Source organism: Aythya fuligula, chromosome 1 (genome assembly GCF_009819795.1).
Source record: "Aythya fuligula isolate bAytFul2 chromosome 1, bAytFul2.pri, whole genome shotgun sequence".
NCBI lineage: Eukaryota > Metazoa > Chordata > Aves > Anseriformes > Anatidae > Aythya > Aythya fuligula.
Window position 1 is genome coordinate 73,595,943 of NC_045559.1, and position 22,938 is coordinate 73,618,880.

The 22,938-nt window shown below is 39.9% G+C and overlaps 1 protein-coding gene across 4 annotated transcripts in view; it reads left to right on the plus strand.

The window, feature by feature from the left end:
• Positions 1–10,149, plus strand: part of SHISAL1 (shisa like 1) — a 79,593-nt gene extending 69,444 nt beyond the window's left edge. The window contains exons 5-6 of one of the 4 annotated variants that reach the window (XR_004254530.1): positions 6,234–6,455; positions 8,661–10,149. Coding sequence is in view for 3 of the 4 variants with exons in the window: in XM_032207561.1 (XP_032063452.1) it covers positions 5,704–5,707 (4 nt within the window). In the remaining variant the exon portion in view is untranslated. Of the gene's footprint in view, positions 1–5,703; positions 5,729–6,233 lie in introns of those variants that run through there. The other 3 variants (XM_032207563.1, XM_032207562.1, XM_032207561.1) reach the window with 3 other exon arrangements.
• The last annotated feature ends 12,789 nt before the right edge of the window (positions 10,150–22,938 follow it).

Here is a 22,938-nt window from a genome sequence, read left to right on the forward strand (position 1 = left end):
ATAATTGCTTGACATGTATAGATATTTTTCTAGCTGAGGTTTGAACGATTCCTTGCACTCTCAATTCTTTGAGACCAATATTTTCCAAAAAAATTGCACCTAAACTGTCACTTGCTTCCATTCTTCTATCTTTTTCCCTTATAAAGACCATTACCTCTGATGAATTTTTAAAATAAATTATATGTTGTGGTCTCAAAAGGTGCAATTTGAACTCAAAATGACCTGGGAGGTAAGTAAAGAGAAATGGTATGAAAGCAGTCATACAAGAAATAAATTTGCAGCTTCTGGTAGTACTCTGACCCAAAACACAAGGAGAAGAAGTCTTCCTTTCCTACCTCTGAATGAAGTAAGAAAAAAAAAAAAAAAAAAAAAAGTGTAGTTTTAAATAGTCTTTGCCAAACAATTCCAGTTTGAACCTCTGTGAAGAGGATTCTGAAAAATAAGCTAAGCAACAGAAGAATTGGGCATAATTGGCTGCAGGACAGGTACCGGAGCAGTCTAGAGTAAAGTGCTACAGAGTATGGTGGCAGAGTCCCTCAAGTAGAACAAGACACTGACCATAAATGAGCTCTCCGCATGGACTCTTTTTACCATCTCCTGCGTCAGACACTGGACAATTCAGGGCTGAGAAATAAGCCCAGCATCATGCCCCATGATTGAAGTAAGCACAGGCCTATTTCCCCACCTACCTGCTTACCTGGTAGAAGGGAGGAGACGAGATTGTCAGAGGTGACATGCAGCCCCATTTCCAGTGAGTGATACATGTAGGTACGGCTTATTCCACCTGCACTCTTGAGTTAGTCCCATTCATGCCCTCTGTCTGACTTGTTCATTATCAAGTACTGCACTGTATTGATGTTAGGGCACTGCAGCATGAGTAAATAAATACACACAGCTGCACAAACAATCGAAAGGATTTATTTTTTCCCCCACCAGCAAAGAAACATTATGAGCAGAAAGCCTCTATCATATGATCATGATTCATGAGCTATTGTGATTTCCTGACCACTTTGATGCTATGCCTCAGAACTGTGGCACACAAGCTGGAGATCACATTTCTCCATTGGTGCTTAATTCAGAGCATGTAATAATATTTCTAGTTGCCATTCACACATGCATTGAGTAACCAATAGGCCACCAGCTTAATACATTTGGTAGCTGCCCACAAATAGGACCACCCCCCCAAAATACTCCTGCAGAATATGAGCAAAATTCAATATATCCATTAGTCCCATGCCTGTCCTGGGCATAAGACCCTTGGTGTTAACAACTGATAGAAATGTCTCAGGCATTTCTGACTACCTAGAAAAGGGGTCTCTCAGTTGGCCCCATTTATGTGTCCCCCCCACCTGCCAAGAACACACCTATCAGAACAGAAACTCCTGGGTTTGTTCTTCACATACCCTGATATTTCTGCCTCCTTTTCTTAGGTCTGCAGCTAAGGAATAAGCTGAAATCTGATCAATCTGACATGCACTACACATTCATTCAGTTTAATCCCTAACACCTTCCTGAGGTATTTGCTTTCAAACACATTTAGACATTTCTCTCCACCTTTGCAGAATTGTCAGCTAAAGTGGAAATTAAATGAGTTGAAAATTCAGAGTCTGCTTATCAGATTGAAAATTTCCAGAGCCTGTTTTTTGTTTAAACTCTTAAGCACCAGACATCTATCTTCCCCGAGCCAATGAATATATTAGAAACATTAGCAATGGCTACCAGTGACGATGGTAATTTTACATGACGATTGCAACAAAACTGATTTGCCACCAGTTAAGGCAGTCCTTTCATCTGACCTCCTGCATGTGTCATGACCCATTTCACTAGAACAGAGGGGAAATTGTGTGGCACCAGAGGAGAACGATCACTCAGCCTAGGGGCCATGCTGCTGCTTCTTTTTGGCAAGATAGCAACATCCCATGCCACTGCTTAGTGTTGAAATGTTCATAATCAATTCAAAAGAACAAGATTTGCAACCTCTTCAAGTTACTGAGCCAAACTGAAGCAAATTTTAGTTGTGTCTGAAGTGTTTCCCTTACATTGGAAAAACCTGAATCATTCAGCTATTCTGATGTTCTCCCAATGAAAGAAAAGATTTCTCAGAGAAAAGAGAAGAGAAGAGAAGAGAAGAGAAGAGAAGAGAAGAGAAGAGAAGAGAAGAGAAGAGAAGAGAAGAGAAGAGAAGAGAAGAGAAGAGAAGAGAAGAGAAGAGAACAGAAGAGAAGAGAAGAGAAGAGAAGAGAAGAGAAGAGAAGAGAAGAGAAGAGAAGAGAGAAGAGAGAAAAGAAAAGAAAAGAAAAGAAAAGAAAAGAAAAGAAAAGAAAAGAAAAGAAAAGAAAAGAAAAGAAAAGAAAAGAAAAGAAAAGAAAAGAAAAGAAAAGAAAAGAAAAAGAAAAGAAAAGAAAAGATCTAAAGACTAAAACTTTCTGCTTTCTTTCACACAAACTAGATGGACAAATTAAGATCATACAGGCAGCGTACATTCCTGTATTTCATAGTTTTTACGCTTTAGTAACCTGAGCAGTCTTTCAGCATACATTTTAGATACAATCTTAAATGCTATATATAATACTACTATTGCACTGTACAGATGCCAAGCTATGCAAATTATTTCCCTGATCTTTGTCTGCCTCCACAGAGGCAGAGGTATTAGATTACGTTCTATTTCTTTCTGGTTGCAATATATTTAGACAACTGAATGGCTTTTCATTTGGTACTTGTCCTGCAATTCATTTCTCGCATCCTTTCCTTTCAAACTCATGAACTTGTGAGGCTTTTTTTTTTTTTTTTAAATCTAGTGCATTGTGCATTGTCCTCCCTTGTCCTTCCATGTATGAGAAAGGAGGACTTTTCCTATTGCCTATAGTAATCAGTGTGTCTGCCATGGGCTACTTGCTGCAGAAAGCTGCCTGTTAGGCTGGTAGCTAGGCTCTTCCTGTGACAAGAGAGAGCAAAAGCCTTTCTTCCACTCCCAGTATGAACAGAGTTGAAGGCATTGCAGACTCTCAGCAGTCATAGATTAGGGTTGGTCTGTTAGATCAGCGTAATACAATTTTATACCAGAGAGAGTATCTGGACATTTTCAGAGACCACTTACTTTGTTATCTCAGGTCTGAAGGGGCTTTGGTGATTGATAGCGCTTTTATGTGAACATTAACTTAGCAAGATTCCCTGGAACTGTGAGTGTGGCAACAGTTTACTTCATTTGTCAGAAAATGATTAAAGTTCCTGAAAAAAAAAAAAAAAATGTCTGCAGAGGCTCTGAATCATTCTTTTGTTATTAATGGATGTCATTTTTTTTTCAGTGGAACTAAGGCACCTAGCAGTCATTGATGTGATAAAAGAGGCAATCTTTAGTTAGCTACTTCCTCGCCAGACAATGAAAATCGATGCAGTCTGAGGTGCCACATTGGTGGTAACCCTTGCCATTGAGTAGGAGCAAGCTGAGCCATCTCCATCTTGATATGTAAAAGAGCACTCTCTTGATATATAAAAGTCCAGAAGTGACCAAAAGTGACAAAAGTTTCTGTACTCTGGCTGACCACATGTGGAAATCAGCATTTCTTTTTCTTAGGAAATGCAAGTATTTTCAATGATCCACTGTTGCAGAGCAATCAATCTAAAGCAGAATCTCCCAGTTTTACTGATCCATCATCAGTCAATCTGTTGTTCACCATCCATGCTTACTCCTCACTATAAGAAGTGGATCATGCTGAGAGGAAGGAGAACACCTGCAGAAAGCAGGCTCTGTTGGGTCATTTTTTTATTCAACAGCTTGTCATCCATTTAGTGAGCACTGCTTGGCAGCTTTTACCTGGCACCTGTGCTGCCAAGGTTTGGTTTCAGCCCGAAGCAACTGATTTGGCACCAGCCTTAGACAAGAGCTGAGAGAATAGAGGGTGAATACTTTGAGAAAGGAAAAAGGTAAAGGTAAAGGTAAAGGGAAAGGGAAAGGGAAAGGGAAAGGGAAAGGGAAAGGGAAAGGGAAAGGGAAAGGGAAAGGGAAAGGGAAAGGGAAAGGGGAAACAAAGAGGAAATGGTACGGAGGGGAGGGGAGGGGAGGGGAGGGGAGGGGAGGGGAGGGGAGGGGAGGGGAGGGGAGGGGAGGAAGGAAAGAGAAATGAATTTAAGTTAAGTAGACTGCAGATTTGTAAAACACTTCATCTGAGCTAGAGCACATACAGCACTCTACAGAAGAGTGAAAAGAAACAACTGAAGGTGCTGCAAAGAACATGTGTGTCTCCAAGCCATGACGTGCTATTGCTCTTCTGTTTCCCCTCTCTCAAGGTTTTTTTTGTTTTTGTTTGTTTGGTTTGGTTTTGTTTTGTTTGGTTTTGTTGTTGTTATTTAATTACGTATAGCAAGGTATCAGGAGGTTCTCTTCTAGATACAAACAAACTTCTGTTAAACTTCTTCTGTCTGCAGACCTTACAAGAGGCACATCTGCATGTTTCTTCAGTGCCCATTTCTACCAAGGTCAAAAAAGGACAGTGAAAGAACAAAATCCAAAGTAATTTTGCCGTATTTTTGAGGCAAACAAGGCTGACTAGGATATTTAATTATTAGAAAGCAATTATCAATAAAACCTTGACATAAGTTTGCTTTGAGTGTTGGATAAAGGTTTAGATCCTCAGCATTATCTAGAGGGAGGACTGCGTATTTCTGCAGCAGTTCTTCCTGACAAGCAGGACTGCAAGGAAGACCTGAACCTGGACAAAGGCAGCATACTTCAGCTGCATCAGAGGCAGTTGCCCGGTGGACTTGCACATCCCAGCAAGCCCACCCCTGCCATTTCAGTGGTGTGACACTGAGGCAAAGGTTAGAGATCGAGCCTCATGTACTCAACAGGTTTGATGGGAAACGCTAGATAACCTCAGACATGCTGATTCCCACAGATATCCTGGTGTTTGAACCAGGTGTTTCTTTATATTTTATACATTAGAGAAATGCAATATGTATAATGTAGTGCACAGACTTGGGAATACCCAACATATAAAGAACACTGTTTGGAAAAGTTAATTAAAGTTAATTAAATGTCGCTGCTACTAGGATACCAAATTGTGCCTCCAGCAGCTTGTGTTTATACCGCTATGCTTTCCTACTCCAGGAAACAGATGGATCACTTTAATTTATTATTATGATTAATAATAATGGTCTACCTCAAAAACAAAAGGATCAACATAGCCAGGTACACACGCCCTCTCTGCACAAGGTGAAGATGGGCAGATTTAACACATTTGTTATGTTCCAGGCGAGTTGCAATAAATAAATAAATAAATAAATAAATAAACAAACAAACAAACCACTTCTATGAGGAAAGCACATGAATATAATTACTCATTTACATACATGCAAACAGAAATGCATTTTCTCATCACGTGAAAGGAATCAGGGTTAGAGTAAGCAGTCTGTGTTTGGTCCAATGCACACCTTAGTAACCAGTACAACAGGAACACTCCATGACATTTGATAAAGGCTTTACCATATGGCCATGAGAATACACTTTACTCAGGAAAACCAGCCCAGTGAGACTGTATAAGCAAATAAAATTTGCTTCAAAGTAAATTTCTGGTTGCAGAAGGAAGCCCTCTGCACTCTGCACTTTCAAAATAGACTTCATGCAGTAGGAATGAAGAGTTTAGCAGTTGTTTGTATTTCCTCTTTTACCTTTTCAGGCAAATATTTGATCATTTTATCTCACAGGTAGCAGACAGCTCAGCAACATGGAACAGTATGCTGGTATACGCACAGAAAAAGGTATTTGGAATAAAATCTGATTTTTATCTCTGTCTCAGATTCCAGCCATATCTGTAGGCTTGATTGTTATCCACATCTCTGTGGGCCAAGGGTGCTCAGTAGCCTACACCTGAGCCCTGCTCAGATGAGCACATGCAACTTGCACACCTCATATGTGGTTGATGTCCAGGACCAGGACCAATTTATAATGAATAAGGAGAAACAGGGTTAACCTCCCACTCTGACTGTAAAAACAAAACAAAACAAAAAACAAAGAAGGGGGATGCAACCTCCATAGCACATAAGCTCACACTAGGCTAAATAAAGCTAATGAAGGAAGGTAAAGGCCTCCCAACACCTCTTCTTTCTTTCTCACCTGTTTTCTTCACAGATCAAATCCACATCTGAGAAAACAACACATTTATCTTTAGAGAAAATGCTTTGATGTTGAATGCTTATGAAACATTACAGGAACATGTGTGTTTTATGTCTTCCAGAAAAATACATTGATGTGCCTCAAGATGGGAGAGGTAAGATCAGACTCCACGGAGCAGCTTTCAAGAAAACCAGTCAAATGACAAAGACTTTAAAATGGTTGATAAGCAACAGAGAGAGAAAAACTACAGCATGGAGATTGATCAAGTCACCTGAAAAGAAACACCTTTCAGACAACTTCTATAGGCAAATGATAAGAAAGAGTTTCCAGAAGAAAGTAGTCAGTAAGCAATATTTTAATTTTTGACTGATAATGTTGTCTTTCAAAGGAATCATCATGTTTTAGAAAATGCTCAGTAGGAAGAAAATTAAGTTGCTCTGGCAAATCCACACAAAGGTGGAAAAAGATCATAAGACAAACCTTTGGTAGATAACTTTTCTTTGCCTCCCCATCCATCTATTGCCATTTGAGCCTAATCTAAGTGTCAGAATACTGAATGTGACTTTTTGCAAAGTTCTCTGGTGAATATTTTGTCACAATGGGGTAGATGCTGGCAATCCCCGTCACTGCTACCCATGTTGTCATGAACTTCAAGATGAGTAAAACCTTCACACCCAATCAAACTGCAGGGTAGCAATAGTTCAGCCTTAGTACACATTTTAGGATCATTGGCAATGATTCTGATAAGACATAAAATACCTGAGCACAGCTCAGCTTCAGCTTGACATGCTTTCCTGAAGAGGGGAGCTTTCATTAAGAAGCAAAAGAGATACCCCATTCCTCCCCCGTACTCCTTGAAGCTGAAAGAAAAATAGAAGAAAAGCAACAAACTGTGTATTACAAAAGCAATAATACCATTGTCCCTCTGCTTTACAAGGCAATAATCCAATTCCCTCATCCACTGACTGGCGTCAGAATTTATCCCTCACAAATCTAAGGATTCATTTGTAAGCCAAAAGGGCAATGATGCTACTATGGAAGTATGTGGAGTACTTGGTCACTAAGTTGCGATAGCTTGACTTAACTTTCCACAGGACAGGTTCATTTTAAAATCATACAGTATCAATTATATGGGCAGACCCTGCGAAATTTAATCATTTATTAAGAGAGAGAAAGAGAAATGGAGAACCTGGCAATGACAACTAAACAGAGTAGTTCATCTAGAAGTTGTAGCACAGTGCCATGCTAATGCCACATTAATTTTTCGTGCCTCATATTTTGAGGCATGGCACAAATCAGTAATTTTATAATAATGTTATATTTTATTGTACAACCAGCATGAGGAATGCCTTGCCAATGAGTATTAAAAAACACCTTGTTAGTGAACAATCAAGTTGGGGTGGGTTTTTGTACCTCTTTGATTTGAGTGCATGTTAGCCTTCCATTGAACTCAACAGGAATAGACTACTGAGTGTGATATGAGCTAATTTAAAGTTATTGGAGTGTATAATGGTACATGACCAAACCTACCCAGGAATAAAAAATGTTGGGGGAGCCAAGACTGGAGGGCATAGGAGTATCCAGCCTCCAAAGAAAACCCAATAAATAAGTAAAAGCAGAGTATCACTGTGTAAGGGCAGATAACAGCTAATTAGCAAGAATTCAAATGCTACAGATAAGTGTGTCACCCTCCAGGCATTAGGCTCCAACCTGTTCTAGGTAAGCATACGCCTGGCCCACTCTTGCTCTTCACAGAAGCTCCTGTGCATGCTCCTCTGAAAGCAACCCTGCTTGCAGAGCTGTCGTAGTGCAAATGGCTTGTTTGACATTGAAAGAAATGCAGCATTTCAAATAAAAAGCAGACAGTATTTTTTTAAACTTTGTTTCACTCTAAACATAAGAGACTTTAGTTTTCTAACATGAACATTTAATTAGAGCATTGCAGAAGCATTTAAAGCACTTCGAGTGGTCACAAAAAGGACCTCCAGCAAACAAGCACTGTAAGGAGCTTGCAGATAGTGGCAGACAGTCCTGGCTGCTCTCTCTTCGGAGATTAGCACTTCAGCAGGAAAAAGGTTGGAGCTCCTGGTGCTGGGAGACCTATCCCAATGAGGATGTAAAGTGGTGCCAACTTGCAAGAAAAGCAAAGGAAACCAAGTAGCTGGGAACTGTGCCATCAATGCCTCTACAGACATCATGTCTTCTCCCCACTCCCACTTTGGCTCCAAGATCCGTAACCCTTGTAGACAGCCACCAAAATACATATCTCCAGTAATCAGTTGGAGCTTTGCTCCTTTTACCTTCAGCACCTACTTTCATTGTGAGGTGATAACTACCACAGAGAGCTTTGTAAAAAGCTTATGTTCATGAAGGGATTTGTATTACATACTGGTTTGTGTTACTTACTGTATTTTGTAAGGGTTTTTTTTCCCTTTGGGAACTGTGCGTTATTAATGAGCAGTTTTATGCTTTACTTCTAGTACATGTATACTTTGTAATCGATGTGTTTTTTGTTTGTTTGTTTGTTTTCCTTTGATTTTCTAAAGAGAGCCAGCTAATATAAGGTGGATACTCTCTGGCTGAAATTCTGATTTTGCCTACCAATTAACTTATGGATAAATCCACATCGTAGCTGATGACGTTCATCAATTGTGTTGTTATAATCATCTGATATCCTACCTAATTTGGCAGAATATAAGATCTTGAATAAGGCTAATGCTTGCCAGGCCTCAAACTAAACGGAAACACTGCACCACATGTACTTCCCTACCACCATTACTATCCACCCTTCTCTCTTATTGATTAGACATTGCAGAAGAGTGCTGGCTGAACATCCCAACTACCCATATAGCAGTGCTCTGATATCCTTATGCATTCACCTGATCAAAAGTACTTATTGCGAACCAGATAACTGCAATTAATCACTATATTATTTCTGCAGAAAGAGCCTGGTTCAAATGCAATCTCTCTCTAAAATAAAAGACTTGGACTAAAATAGATATATTTCTCTATGCCCGTCCTGATATAGTTGGAAAAATAAGGGATATAAAATTAACATTAATGAAAGCACATAATTTCATTGTTCATCCCATTCACCAATAGCAACTATTTCAGTGGCTATTAATGACATTTGTGCTCCAGAAGCCTCCTTCCCTTTCCAACTCATTTTCTCGTCCATATTTTACTAAGAACTGAGTGTCCAACTTCTTAATAATTGCTGTGTATAACATAGAACATAAGTTCTAAAAGTTATAAGTTCATAAGTTATAAAGCTTGTGCAGGACTTGGTGTTGTAATTAACCATCTGTTGTGCCTGGTTATCGATCTTACAAGAACACAAAGTGAAAACAACCTGGCCTCTAAATGTATACATCAGCGTATTGTAGCAGCTATTTTAGATAACTGTTTTTAATAGTTTTATTATGGCTGTAATTTCTATATGAGGACTGTCCACTTGCAGAAGCGTTGAAGTAATACATCAAAGCGATTTTTAAACTCAGTTCTATTTTACTACCAGTGATGATGTATGAAAATTAGGGAAAAAAAAAAAAAAAAAAAAAAAAAAAAAAAACCTCTACCAACTTGCCGGGAAGAAACATCTTTTCTCACCCTTGAAAATCCTCTTGTAAAAGAGGCATTTCTTCTAGTCCTTTTTTACATAAATAGTAAATAACTAAGAAGCTAGGATATGCAGTACAATAGTCTATTTTAATAGTCTGCAATCAAATTTTAGGCTAATTAAGCTAACTAGAAATTCTAGGGTTACAGTGATTACTCACTCTTTATTGATGCATTGACAATAATACTGTTTACATAATACTCAATGTTTTAAATTAATACGTGCCAGTGTCCAGTGATTTGCTAATCTAGTTTTTGATCTAATCCTGTCCTATTTTTTGCAGCATACTATAACTTCATATTATGAATCATGTTGTCTTTCTAAAGTGATTGCCAAGTAAACCAAAAATGTGTTTTACACTGCTATTGCACTGCTCTTGTCTTTATATACAGTAGTTTTTATAAAGATGTCCTTAGGTTTTAATAAATGAGTGTAACATAAACTAATCTCTGTAATAAAACTTGCTTTAATGTTTCAAGACCTTCTGGAATAGCTTTATAGATCCTAGTTTCCAACTTCTTTCAGTAGCTTCAGACTTTTTGTCTTCCTTTTCCATCTGCAGGGAAATCCCTAGATACCAATACTCTATAGTTTATACAGGTGGAAAGAAAGAAAGCATATTCAGTGCAAAGAATGATGTTTGGACCTGAAGAACCAGAAAGAGGAGAGGAGAGGAGAGGAGAGGAGAGGAGAGGAGAGGAGAGGAGAGGAGAGGAGAGGAGAGGAGAGGAGAGGAGAGGAGAGGAGAGGAGAGGAGAGGAGAGGAGAGGAGAGGAGAGGAGAGGAGAGGAGAGGAGAGGAGAGGAGAGGAGAGGAGAGGAGAGGAGAGGAGAGGAGAGGAGAGGAGAGGAGAGGAGAGGAGAGGAGAGGAGACTGCTAGAAATAAACATCACCTTTACACTTCTCAGGATAAGCTGAAAAGACCAAATGTGCAACTAAGGAGAAAGAAAGAATACAACATTTTGCTTTCCATACATGATGCAGTGTCACACATGCATGTGATGGCAGCTCCACCTGCCCAGATGAGGTAGGGTCAAATACAGTTCAGCTTGCTTTGTAAAAAGGTAGGATCAACAGCTCACAAAGGCAGGACTTACATGTACATTTTTCTTCCTCTGATGGGCTGAAGGGAACAGAGTTTTTCCAGAAAGGCTTAGACCTACTAAACACACTGTGCTCTCAAGTCCCTTTGTAACAGACCACTTAAGAAGCATCACTCACAATATTCCAAAAAATCTTCCACATGCCTAGCTGAAATTTCAGCTTTTGAACTAGTAAAATGAGACATTTTTGACACCTGGATTCCACAAACACAAAAAGAAACGCAACAGCTGTTTTATGTTGGTAGCCTTGTTTACACTTAAAGTTTCTCCTTCATTCACCCAATCCTCAAGAAAATTTCACTGGTATCTGCGGTAACATACACAGTGAGCCTAGGTCCTAGCACAACACATGGACAGGAGGGAGAGTCACGGGGGGCTTCTTGCCTCTGGTTCCCTAGGCAGAAGCTGTTCTTTCTCTTCTCTGTCCTACAGTTCCCAAGTGTAGGTTTTCCTAAGCTGCCGTCCTCTGTCTAGCCTTGTTGACTCATCCAGCATTATTCATGTCTCAGTGAAACACAAGAATTTATAAACACAAAATGTACCTTTTCAAATTAAAAATAATGGCTATAGTATCAGGTAACTAGCCCCAGACTAGAGACTGAGTTGCAGGAATATACCTAAATGATCAAAAAAGTAGAGGAATTTTAAAGCAAAATTAAAGTATGTGAGAAATCCGTTGTAATGCCAGTTACTTCATGCAATGCAGATCATTCCTGCAGCTTCTGTAACTACACACGTCAGCTCAGAAATGGAGAAAGATAATTTTCTTTAAAGCAACACTTTGATAATTCTTAGTTTACTTGCAACAGTAAGAGACTACCATTACCTCCCACTGTGCTAAGAGTTGTGGAGACATATTGCAGAAAGAGAGGACAAAAGACAATTTTAAAAATAACTACAAACAATGATAACCCACTTCCGTTCTCAAACTGTATTTACAATTCTGAAAATAAATACATTTACAATGCCAGACAAATGAGAAGAAAAAAATAAATTGATGCATTGAGTATGTTACGGTATGCTTACCAAATTTCAACATTTTTTACAGCACATTTCTGGTGATTGAGTAAGCATTATACTCAACACATTATGCTCAGCAGGAACAGCTTTTAAATACCAAGCAAGCAAATTAAGTATCTCTGAAAATTCCACAAAAGGTGTTAGGATGTTGATAGTGACAGAGACTGACATTACCAAGCCATTATCACTGACACATAAACAAAAAGGAGCTTCAGTTCCTTTAAATTAAGAGATCACTCCTACTGGAAAGCAAAGATGGTGTTGAGCTGCTTGTCATTCACACATACTGAAGGACAAGGAGAAAAAGCCTATCTCAGTGTTGATATTTACTTCCAAGAACACAAACCCCTGTCCATCTCACTCAAGATGTTCTCAATATTTAATACAATCTGTGCATAAAAGGGAGATTGTGGGGGAGACATTAATATTTTAGGCATGTGTGGGCATTCATGTGTAAACATATAATACCTTGAATTTCTGAATCAGAATTCTGACCGTTCTTTGCTGGATTGTACAGAGGCTCAAGCTTTTCTAAATTTTCTGTTTATCAATCCATCCTTAAGTGCAATCCCATCACTGGTTTTTAGTTGTGAGGTTAATGAGAAATCAAAATGATTTTATGAAGAACTGAAAGGTCACCTAAAGAGAGGGAAACTCTTGTGGCTCTCTTCAATATATTTTCATCAGCTAGTCTTTGCACCTTTCTTTTTATGTACGTTTCCAACAAAAATATAAAGTGACTTGCTCTGCTACAGACAAAGCCTCCCATTAGAGATGCCTGCACTTCCCTTTTGCATCCCCACTTTGTAGGACACCACTCTTAGGAATAAATCTTTTCTGAAGCACATGGTCTCCAAGCTTTCCAGCAGGAATGCAGTTCACATCTCCCCAGTGACTTATGCTCATCACAAAAACTAAAACAACACACTTTAATGTGAGGCGTGTGCCTGCATACTTGCCTCTACTATTGTGCAAGCAACTTTTTTTTCCTATTTATTTATTTATTAAGCTAGGGATATGAACATAATACCCCTTGACCATCTCTCTGCTTCTTTATCTTTGCAACTAAAAAGCTATGTTTCATTTGACATCTGCTGGAGATGAAAAAAATAAATAAATAAAAAATAAAAAAGAGGATCTACTAGCTTCTTTCTCCAGTATTTGCTGGCCTAGAAATTAGATATATTATGTCACTGATAACACTGTGAACTCAGTTTCCTCTAGCATTACCAATTTTGTTAGGAAATTCTATGCTGCAGAGTGCTGCTTGGGTAGGTGGCAGCCTGGCAGGAAGTACCACCTGTGGTGAATATGTGATAGCTAGGACTTGCTATACAAGCTCCTTCATCACTGTAACCACGTAGTAGACCTCCTCTTCCCTGAATGAACCTCACCAGAAAAAGTCAATTGGGAATTTATCTGGCAAAGACACACAGCATCCCTGCACTATATCTGCTATTATTATGCTGATATAGGAGCTCCAAGACGTTTCACATCCTTTCCCTTTTCTGTGTTTGCTAACCACATGGATGGTTCTAAAAGCAACTTATCTCTAGCTAATAAAAATAAATAAATAAATAAATAAATAAATAAAAGGAAAAATTTAAACAGAGTAACTAAAAAGTCCCAAGCCCTAGGAGAAGGAAGCATGCAACACTGTCAGTCTTACAGACTTCATATTTTGTAACACTACTTGTACAAACAACAGATGAATAAAAAGCTCCATGTAGGCCCACAGTCAAGTTTTTATTGAGTCCCCAGGCTGCAGCCAAGCTACACGGTAGGTGACTCTGGTTGTTCATGCTGTGCAGTCATTATTCCTCTATTCCACATCTTTTTTCCAGCACTGCCTGTATACAATGAGCTCCTGCTCTAACTGTAGCAGTAAGTGCTTTTATTTTCTTATTTTTTTATTTTTTTGGGGGCAGGGGTGAAAACCCACCTGATTATGCTGCCATCCTCTTCACCCTCCACGAGGCAGAGCCATGCCTCCTAGTGCTGAGCAACTACACACATAGCTGCAAGAACCAACCACCCTGTCTGCTAAAACATTTTCCCTCCTCAGCTGCAGGTGAACCCTTTCCAGCCAGGACATCACCTACCATGGACTTGTTTGCAGTCCTGTTCCTTTTCCCAAAGAGTTTCAGCCTCACAGTGAGGGAACAGGTACCACAGACACTCAGAAGTGGAACTGATTCAGGGATGAAATAAAATAGGAATACTTGGGCTACTTGAACACTGCAACTTCCTCTTAACTCCTCCTCCTATTTCCCAGTGCTTAAACAACAGGAAATCAGGTCATAGTATTGCAGGGCAGAATAACCAGTATTAAGAAATCTCCTTTTCTTATCACCTCTTCTTCTCTCTAGCCCCACAGATGAAGTATGCATTAAATCTTCCATCATCATTAAGCACACACATTCCTTCTCAGTAGGAATGGACAAACTGGGCAAATTAATTTTCTACTTCATTTCTCCTCCCTAACATTTAAATGAAGGATACATTGGCTGGATCATGGTCTGCACTCAACATCTCTCTCCAGCTGGTGCTAAAAGACTGCTTTCCTCTGCATTCTTTGCAAGCCCACATCTGCAGTCATTGGACGCAGAGACCTCCTGCATGAGCCTGCAGCACAGGACCAGTGCTACAGGTCTAGCATGCTTCTGGACCAAGCATTTCCCAAAAGAGACTGACAGAACTGTGATGAGCTCTTGCAGCTGTATTTCTGCACTGCATGTTGTGGTTTGATCCAGGGTCCCCTAGTGCTGTCCTCTCCCCAAAGGCCCTACTCCTGAAACACTACAGTTGCCTTGGCCAGGACCCTGCCTTGTTGCAGGTTGGTTTTTCCAGCCCCCACTCACCCCACCATGGCTTGTGGACCTTACTGTATCAGCTGGCAGCAATGCAATTCCCTTGTTTACTCTTTAGGACAGAAACGTGCATATACAAAGGAAGCAAGCAGTTGTTCAAACTGAAAACACTTTTAAGTGCATGTCTTGCGTCTGCAGTTTAAAACCAGGCTCTACTACCCAAATGCTACCCCATTTATACCAAAGTTGTGGGTTTGTTACTGCCCAGGCTCAGCACGGATGAATCGAGGAGACAAATCTCAGTGAGCTGGCAACTGGCAAATAAACTTTGGAGAAGAGCAGAGTAAAAATAGTGGAGTCCGAAGGAAGGCCAAACTGCACATCTACTCACTGTGAACTGATACCCTTTAAGCTAGAGGGAACCCAAGTGCCTCCTGTTAGCATGGCTATTTACACGTATCTAAGTAACAGTGGCATACCTCAGCCATGCTCCTTTTCCCACTGCAAAGTCAAACATTCAGAGGATGCCTCAGATCAAAAGGCATAGCCACTCACTTGATATGTGTCAGCACATACCAAGGATGCATATGAAAGCATTAAGAGTGATCTGACCCAAGCCAGTAGAGGACAAAGAGTTTCAGCCTGCTTGGCCTGGGTGTGCAAGGCTTGGACTCCCCTCCTCTGTGCCAGCTCTAAGTGTGAGCCACCCGCTCTGCCCTGTTGTTCCAGCCTGCATACCAGAAATACCTCCTGAATTGCTAAATGTCAGAAGTCACAGGAATACATGGATGGCATTGGTGGGACTTCTGCAAAAACAAGAGGCTTTTGCCAAAGCAGCTGCAAGGTTTGCCATTTCAGGGAAGTAGCCAGGTTTCTCAGCCAAAAAAAACATACCCTGGTTTACCCCAAACCATTGGCTTTAGCAGAACCACACATGGGTTTCTATGTGCTGTCTGGTCCCAAAAAGCCAAGGCAGGGTGTGACAATAATGCAGACAGCTTGGGTGTACCACATTGGTGTCAACCAGACACAACAGGTCAGCATGGTGCTGCAGTTCATGGGACTTTCACAGACGAGAGTAAAAAGAAAAAGGTTACGCTACTTCTTGCCATCAGCTGTATCAGAGGGAGGAAACAGAGAAAATATCTGAAAATATTGCACTGTCTTCCTCTCAGGTCATCCTAGAAGGGTCTTACTGAATGTAAATATAAGGGTTTTCTTCTAACACCATGATGCAGAAAATTTATTGGTCAAGTTGTGTGCACAACAAAATGGACAATTCAAGTCAGAGTTCTATGAAAACCATTGTAGTTTAAGTACCCTCAGTGTCTTGTCTACTGCTTGAATGCTCCCTTGCTGAAAAGGGAAGGAACTTAGTAAAAGGGTGGTAATTAATTCTTCAACAATAGACAATAAAGAAGAGCTTCATTTTAATAAACACAATAGAACTACTGATTTAGTGCAAACATATTCAGAAGATTGGGACACCTTACACAAATTTATACCATAAGCAAGAACAAAACAATAATAACCACCTTCTATAGAAAGTATTGCTTGTTTTCTGGTCATTAATAAACCCCAGGAAATAATAAAATAGATTGTCTGAGGTTTTTCTCCATTTTTTTCACCCAAATTTAAATGCACAAAGGAGATAAATGCCTACTGTGAAACCAAAGCCAAAATTTCATTATGAGCTTACACTATTATAGAAGCGTACTAAGGTCCCCCTCCCCACAGAGCTTGAGTTATCCCTTATAATGTTGATAAATGAACAAGAGGGAAGGCTTCTTTCTTTGTCAGGCCATTCAGTAAGGACTTTGCAGTCCCTGTGCCTCCAGCCCCAGGCACTGACACAGCCAGCTGAGGTGCCTGGTGTGCTCTGCCTAGAAGGCAGGAGCCGTGGCAATGGGAGAATGCTGCAGGGATGCCCACAGTGCTGCTGCCATCAGTCTTTCTCATAATTTTTCAGCCCGAGAATAGCAAAGAGTGATTCAATTGTCAGAAACAAATGAACTTTTCTTCCCCTCTGAACTGAAGGGGCTGCAGCTCTGTTAGAAAGCAGAGAGCTCAAGCACATGCATCCTCAGCCAGCAACAGTGGTAAACCCCTACCAAAATGACATTAAATAATCAGATAAAATGTAATTGCAATATTTTCTCATCAAAACCCTTACAGGAAATTTCATGCCATATGGGCACTGAAAATTTTAGAGGTTTGAATTATCCTGTGGTTTCTTTATTGTTGTTTTTTATTTGTTTGTTTTACCCACATGAAAATTAGAAAAAAAAAAATGCAGGTTAATAAACAATTTGTCAAAAGTCACCACTGGATGTTTGCCTCAGAATACTCCTTAATACCATCTAAATTACCATCTCCAAATCCACCCTGCAATATTTTCTCAGGATTCTCAGGATTCAATCTGCTCTTTGCCTTCAAAGCAGCAGATAGAGTCCGGCGTCATTAGCTGACACTTGAAACTGCCCTTTCCAGACAAACTGAATTGTTTCTTTGTGATGAGCTTCTTTTTGTTGTTGTTGTTTTGAAAGCCAACAGAAGCCACTTTTGTGTAAAGGGGAGGTAGAAAAATTCAGGATCAAAGCAACATGGCAGTCTCTGCAAGGTTGCATGTTCATGGATTTCTCTACAACAATTCATCACCTGTCCCACCACAGTTAGCACTCGGCACACTGTGAGCTTCGATACTAGAGAGCTGGTGATATGAAAGGGCCAAAGGAAGCATTGCTGTGCCCCCACCTTGCAGGAGGAGAACTGTGCACAGAAAGAGGGATCATCTGTCCATAAGCACAGTACAAACAAGAGCTTGTACTTGCCAAATTCAACCAACCAACGAACCAACCAAAAAGGTAGCATGAGGTTGAGTGAATCTGGGTTTGGTTTCTGGTCCAATTCACCAGCGTAAAGCCAACATGAAACCAAGATCTTCCCCAGCCTGGTGGAGGCAGGGTATTGGGTAGATGCTGTGTGGCAGAGGAATCAGACCCTTCTCTTCTCAAGTGCCTGGGTGGGATAGTACATCTGCACATGCATATCATGACACCTGCAGAGCAAACGATTTTGTTCAAAGATTAAAATGTTGTTGTTGTTGTTGTTGTTGTTGTTTTACTCCCTCACACTATTCTTCTCTATTTTCAGTTTCTGCCTCCAAGATTAAATTCTGACATCTTACTTCTGACTCTTTTTTGGTGGTAGATGGTTAGTAACTAAAGCTCGTACCCCAGGGAGGATTCTGGCTGCCCTTCAGGCATAAACACTTAAAGATGCACTTTTTAGGAAACTAGATTACTAACACAGTAGTGTGACACAAGCACCAAGCTATGCATATGCTTGGTGATATGGATTTTAGTCTTACAGCTCATGGATTAACAGAAAATTTACCGTAAACAGATAAAAATCCCTAAGAAATTGTAGCTAGCACTGATAGTGTGGAAGAGGGGTTGGAAGAATTCTGGGAAAGTATTTCGACAGCTCAAGAGAAATAAATGTATATAGTATGTCAGTCTTGGGACACTTCTAAAGGGAAGTCTGAAGAAAGGCAAAGAGAGATAATTTTGTAATACTGTGAGACCCCAAAATAAAGAGCTTTATGGATATTCCTTTGAAATAAAAAACAATCATTCAGTCCAGCTGTGTTCACATCCTTTCTGCCTTCCAGGGTTAATCTGCTGACAAGCTTTTATCTAAGTTTAATGTATATCCAGCTCTCTCTGGACTTTTCCTTTTTATCCAAAAATTAAAACACACTGAGCAAAAAACTAGTGGCAAAAACATATTAGCAGAAAAGCACAATTTCAATCCTGACACAATTCCCATGGCATTGCCTTTCATTTGAGAAAAATAAAGTGAATTGAATTTTTTTGCCAAAGGAAAATAAGATGAGATGAGAGGAAAAAAAAAAAAAAAAAAACTTTGCTAATTTGTACCATTGCTTAAAATGCATATATCCAAGCTGAAAAGTTAAGGAAGAACATCCTTAACCAGAACAAAGGGCATAAAAAACATCAAGATGGCACCAAAAACATACTTTGATCTGGCCTCAACATGCCAGTTTTTAAGCTGTCTTTCTAAGCCTTCCTGGATTCCTTGATGCACTGTCAAACATAATTTAAGTGTATTTAACTTATTTTTTTTTTTACTTATAACCTTTCACTTATAAGTTAATTACACTTTTTTTTTTCTTTTTACTTATAACCTTTTATTTATGTATTCATTATATAGATATTTTTTTTCTGTGCAAATTATTTTCATAATACATAGCTAGGCAATGGTAACTACAAGTATCCCTCTTCTTCATGAAAAAGAAATATACTTTTAATAGTAGAGTTACTGTCCTTCCACATTTGATTAACCACCAACAACAACTTTTTCATTGGCAGTAGTCACAACATTCACAAATGCCCCGTGAGAAAAGGTATTTCACATTTTGAGATTACAAGGAACCTGATTCCATCTTTATGGAAAACATACAGAGGTGAGGCTAGTTGCCCAGAGGAGCACCAAGAACAGAGAAGGTTTGCGCATGGTTCAAGGAAGGCTATGAAGGAATGCTGCCTGAGGACAAGGCTGAGTCCACCAAGTAAAGAGCACCTCTTCCACAACTCCCAGGAGGTCCACAGGAAGGGGTACACACAGGAAGTGGCCAGAAACATGATGGTTTCTTTACTGACAGCTTTTCAGTGGGAAATGCCACTTTGATTCTACCAAAATTGGAAGAAAGTATAGAGAAATAATCTCATGAAAATGAAGCTGAACCCTATTCTGATACAAATGTTTCAGAAAAAAATATTCCAACATGAATTTAAATAAACCATACAGTTTCAGTTTCAAGCTGTATGTATCATATCACATTTTCTTCTAAAGTCTAAAATGGAAATAAAATGCATTGTCACATATCAGTCATTGTCATTTGCACAGTCTCTGGAAATGCTTGATTTTTAGTGAGGAGGGGGAGCTCCCTCAAAATTTCAATGCTTTTTTCAGGATCAAATGATCTGTTCTCTGATCAGAGCTACTAGCACAGATATACCCTTAGCTTCTCAGGTCCTTCTCTGCCCTGATCCATGGAAAATAAACATCTGTCAGAGGTAAAGGGAATCTTAACTCAAGCTGAAGAAATTCATACTCTCAGGTTGGGAGTTCCCTCTGTTAGTAACTAGCACATGAACCAATATGGAGTGCCATTTTCCATTTCCTTGCTTTTGTGGAGTTGTAAAAAGATTAGCCTTCAATGTTATAGCATATGATGCTTTTGTTTATTAATTCATTTTTCTTTAAAATAATGAGGGAAAGATTTTCCAACATCAGCTTACTAGGAAAATTGCTCGGGAGGATGAAAAACCTCTGAAGAGGCTGAAGTGCTGACAAGGAATGGGAAATTCAAATTTCACAGAAGTTATGGAATTAATTCCCCTAACATCTGTAAAAACAATAATCAGAGAAACCTTAAAACATGAATTTGTTTGCTGGACTTTGGGCCTGATCAAATTTCCCTGTAGGATAACTATGAGAGCACAAATCCAACCACATTCAAACTAGCCTTTTCTAAGGAACTATTCAAAAAGCTGTATAAAGAGGTAAATACATTCCCAGATGTGCCAGAGCACTGCAGTATCCAAGCACCTCATTGGCAAATAGACTGCTAACTGCAGTCTATCTTAACAAACCTGTTTTAGAATGTAACAAAAAAGGTCCAATAAAAAAAAATCACACAGAGTGCAAGAACTTAAAATGGGAATGTCTTGGACAAAATAAGAAGTCAGCAAAGCCAAAACTAGGAATGACATGATATGAGGGGGTTGAAAATAGGCTTGGCTATTAGTGCTGTTCCTGGATCCCTGGTACCATACCAACTTTACCTCCTCCCTGTCTGCTCATTAATAGTCCCTGCTTCATCCTTCAGGTAAAGCAGTAATTCAGCCACATAGGCATACAGCTGGTTTAATATGGCAGGTTTAATATGCACTAAATCATTTGCTGTCTTCTCAACAACACTGATGTCTGGCTTGTGTCAGTAGACCACTGAGCAAAGGAGGATTACTTCTCTTCTTAACTTCCCTTGAGAAAACATTCCCAAGTCTGTGGAGGCACTTCTGCTCTTTCCTCTGAACTACTGTAACATTCATCCTCAGAAAGTATCACAGGCTGATGCTGTCCTCATCCTATTTCCAGAGAGCTGAGGCTGCCCCAAAGCAGAGGAGTTTCCACTTCAGCATCCCCCCTGCAACTGGCTTACTCTCAACATCTCCTACCAATTTCATCTTGGCAAGTTTTCTGCTCCATACGGAGCAGCCTCCTTCTCTTCAAATAACAAATAAGATTTAAAAAAATAATAGTTGAGGTCTCCTGAGTTCAAACTATATAATGCCTCAACTATTTTTCTTTGCATGTAAAATTGAATAGACAACTCCTCTAAAAAGTCAGAGCATGCACTCTGCCAAAGTTGAGGTATCATTGAAAAATTCAGGTGCTGCATTTTCAAAGCGTGGTGTCCACAGCCCTCCCCAGCATGGCAGCAGCAAGCACATGACTGGAGCTTCAGTAACCCTACCTCAAGCAGGTCAAAATTACCAAAATAAAACCTAGCAAATACAATGTATGCTGCATGAAACGTTTTCCTTTTCTTCAGGGGCAGCTCTATTTAGCAGGCTTTCCTTCTGCTTTATTTTTATTGACAGCATCTATTTTGTCGGGCTATTTTCCAGCAACACAGAGAACCTTCTGCAACATTTGCCTCAGAGGCTGGTGTGGTGCTCACTTGCACAGCAGAAGTCTCATATCATGAAAATAAGATGCTGCCAAACAAGCAAGCTGTTGAGAAGCTTGTGGCACTCAGAAACGCCTGAGTGGTGGCCTGGCCACCACCACGTTTGTTGCCTTCAGTAGTGCACAAGTTTGGCCAGCAGCCCAGCTGCAGCAGCAGCAGTGGAAGCTGTCCTCCACCTCAGTTCACAGAATCATTGAATCATCTAAGTTGGAAAAGACCTTCAAGATCACCAAGCCCAACCATCAACCTGACCTACCAATTCCCATCTCTAAACCATGTTCTTTAGTGCCACATCCACATCTCTTGAATACCTCCAGGGATGGAGACTCCACCACTCCCCTGAGTTGCCTGTTCTAAAGCTGAACCACCTTCTCCATGAAGAAATTCTTCCTAATGTCCAATCTAAACCTCTCCTGGCACAACTTGAGACTGTTTCCTCACATCCTATCAGTTGTCAGCTGAGAAAAGACAATGAAGAGAATTCACCCATGTCCTCTTAGGGTTTGCCAGTGGCACCTACATCACTTGGGGTGGAAGCAATACCCCAGCTCCTGAGGGTTTTTCAGACTTGGGAGGGGTGCAAAGGTGCCCACAGGTATAGGTTTCCATTGCCAAGGAGCTGTGGCCATCTCTGACTTTCCATACTACGTTGCTGACAGAATTAAGAAATAGTCATCTCCTTCGCTTTCCTATCGACTTGATTTCACCTTTACTAATTTTTCTTCATTTTTTCCCCTTTATTACCTTCTTTCCTCAATTATATAGCTGCATCAAAGCTTTTAAAGGATTATATTACATTTTAAAGGAAAAATAAGGCATCAGGCTAAAGACACATAAATTACTATTGCCCCAGAATAACAATAAAAAACACATTACAGATCAGCTACAGCTTCTAAACTGCTTACACAAAAGGAATGTATTTGTCCCCTCTCAGCATTAAAAGAGACTTACATGCACCCTGTTGTGGTCTGTTTGTTTTGTTCTTCTTCCACTGTAACACAATTAGGTTCCAGCAGGCTTACATGCAGGCAGATCTGCAAAGAAACTCTATTTGCCTCTCTGTCTCAATGACTGTGGATGCCCAGATTACCCAGAACATTTATAAACTATCAAATCACAAGAAACAGTGCTAGCAGAAATATCATTGGTTGCCTCATCTTTTTCCAGAGCACAAAGCAGGACGAAGCGGCTGCTGAGCTGCCCTAACCTGTGCTTACAAACTTCCAACTGTGGAGCTGCCTCCCAGGTTTGCTATTATCATGCCAACCCACCCCAGCAAAAATAGCCTAAGGACTTTCTTTTGTGCCTGTGGGGTTGTTCAGAAAGTTCCCTGATTCCAAATAGATATATATTGCAATTGAACTTTTCTACTTGCATTTTTATATTTTGCTGTTTAGCAACCTGCAGAGCTCTACCTGGGACTAGAGACAGCAGTTCTTTTTTGTAATCATCACTAATCAGAAAACCTCACAGCCTTCACAGGAATGCTACAG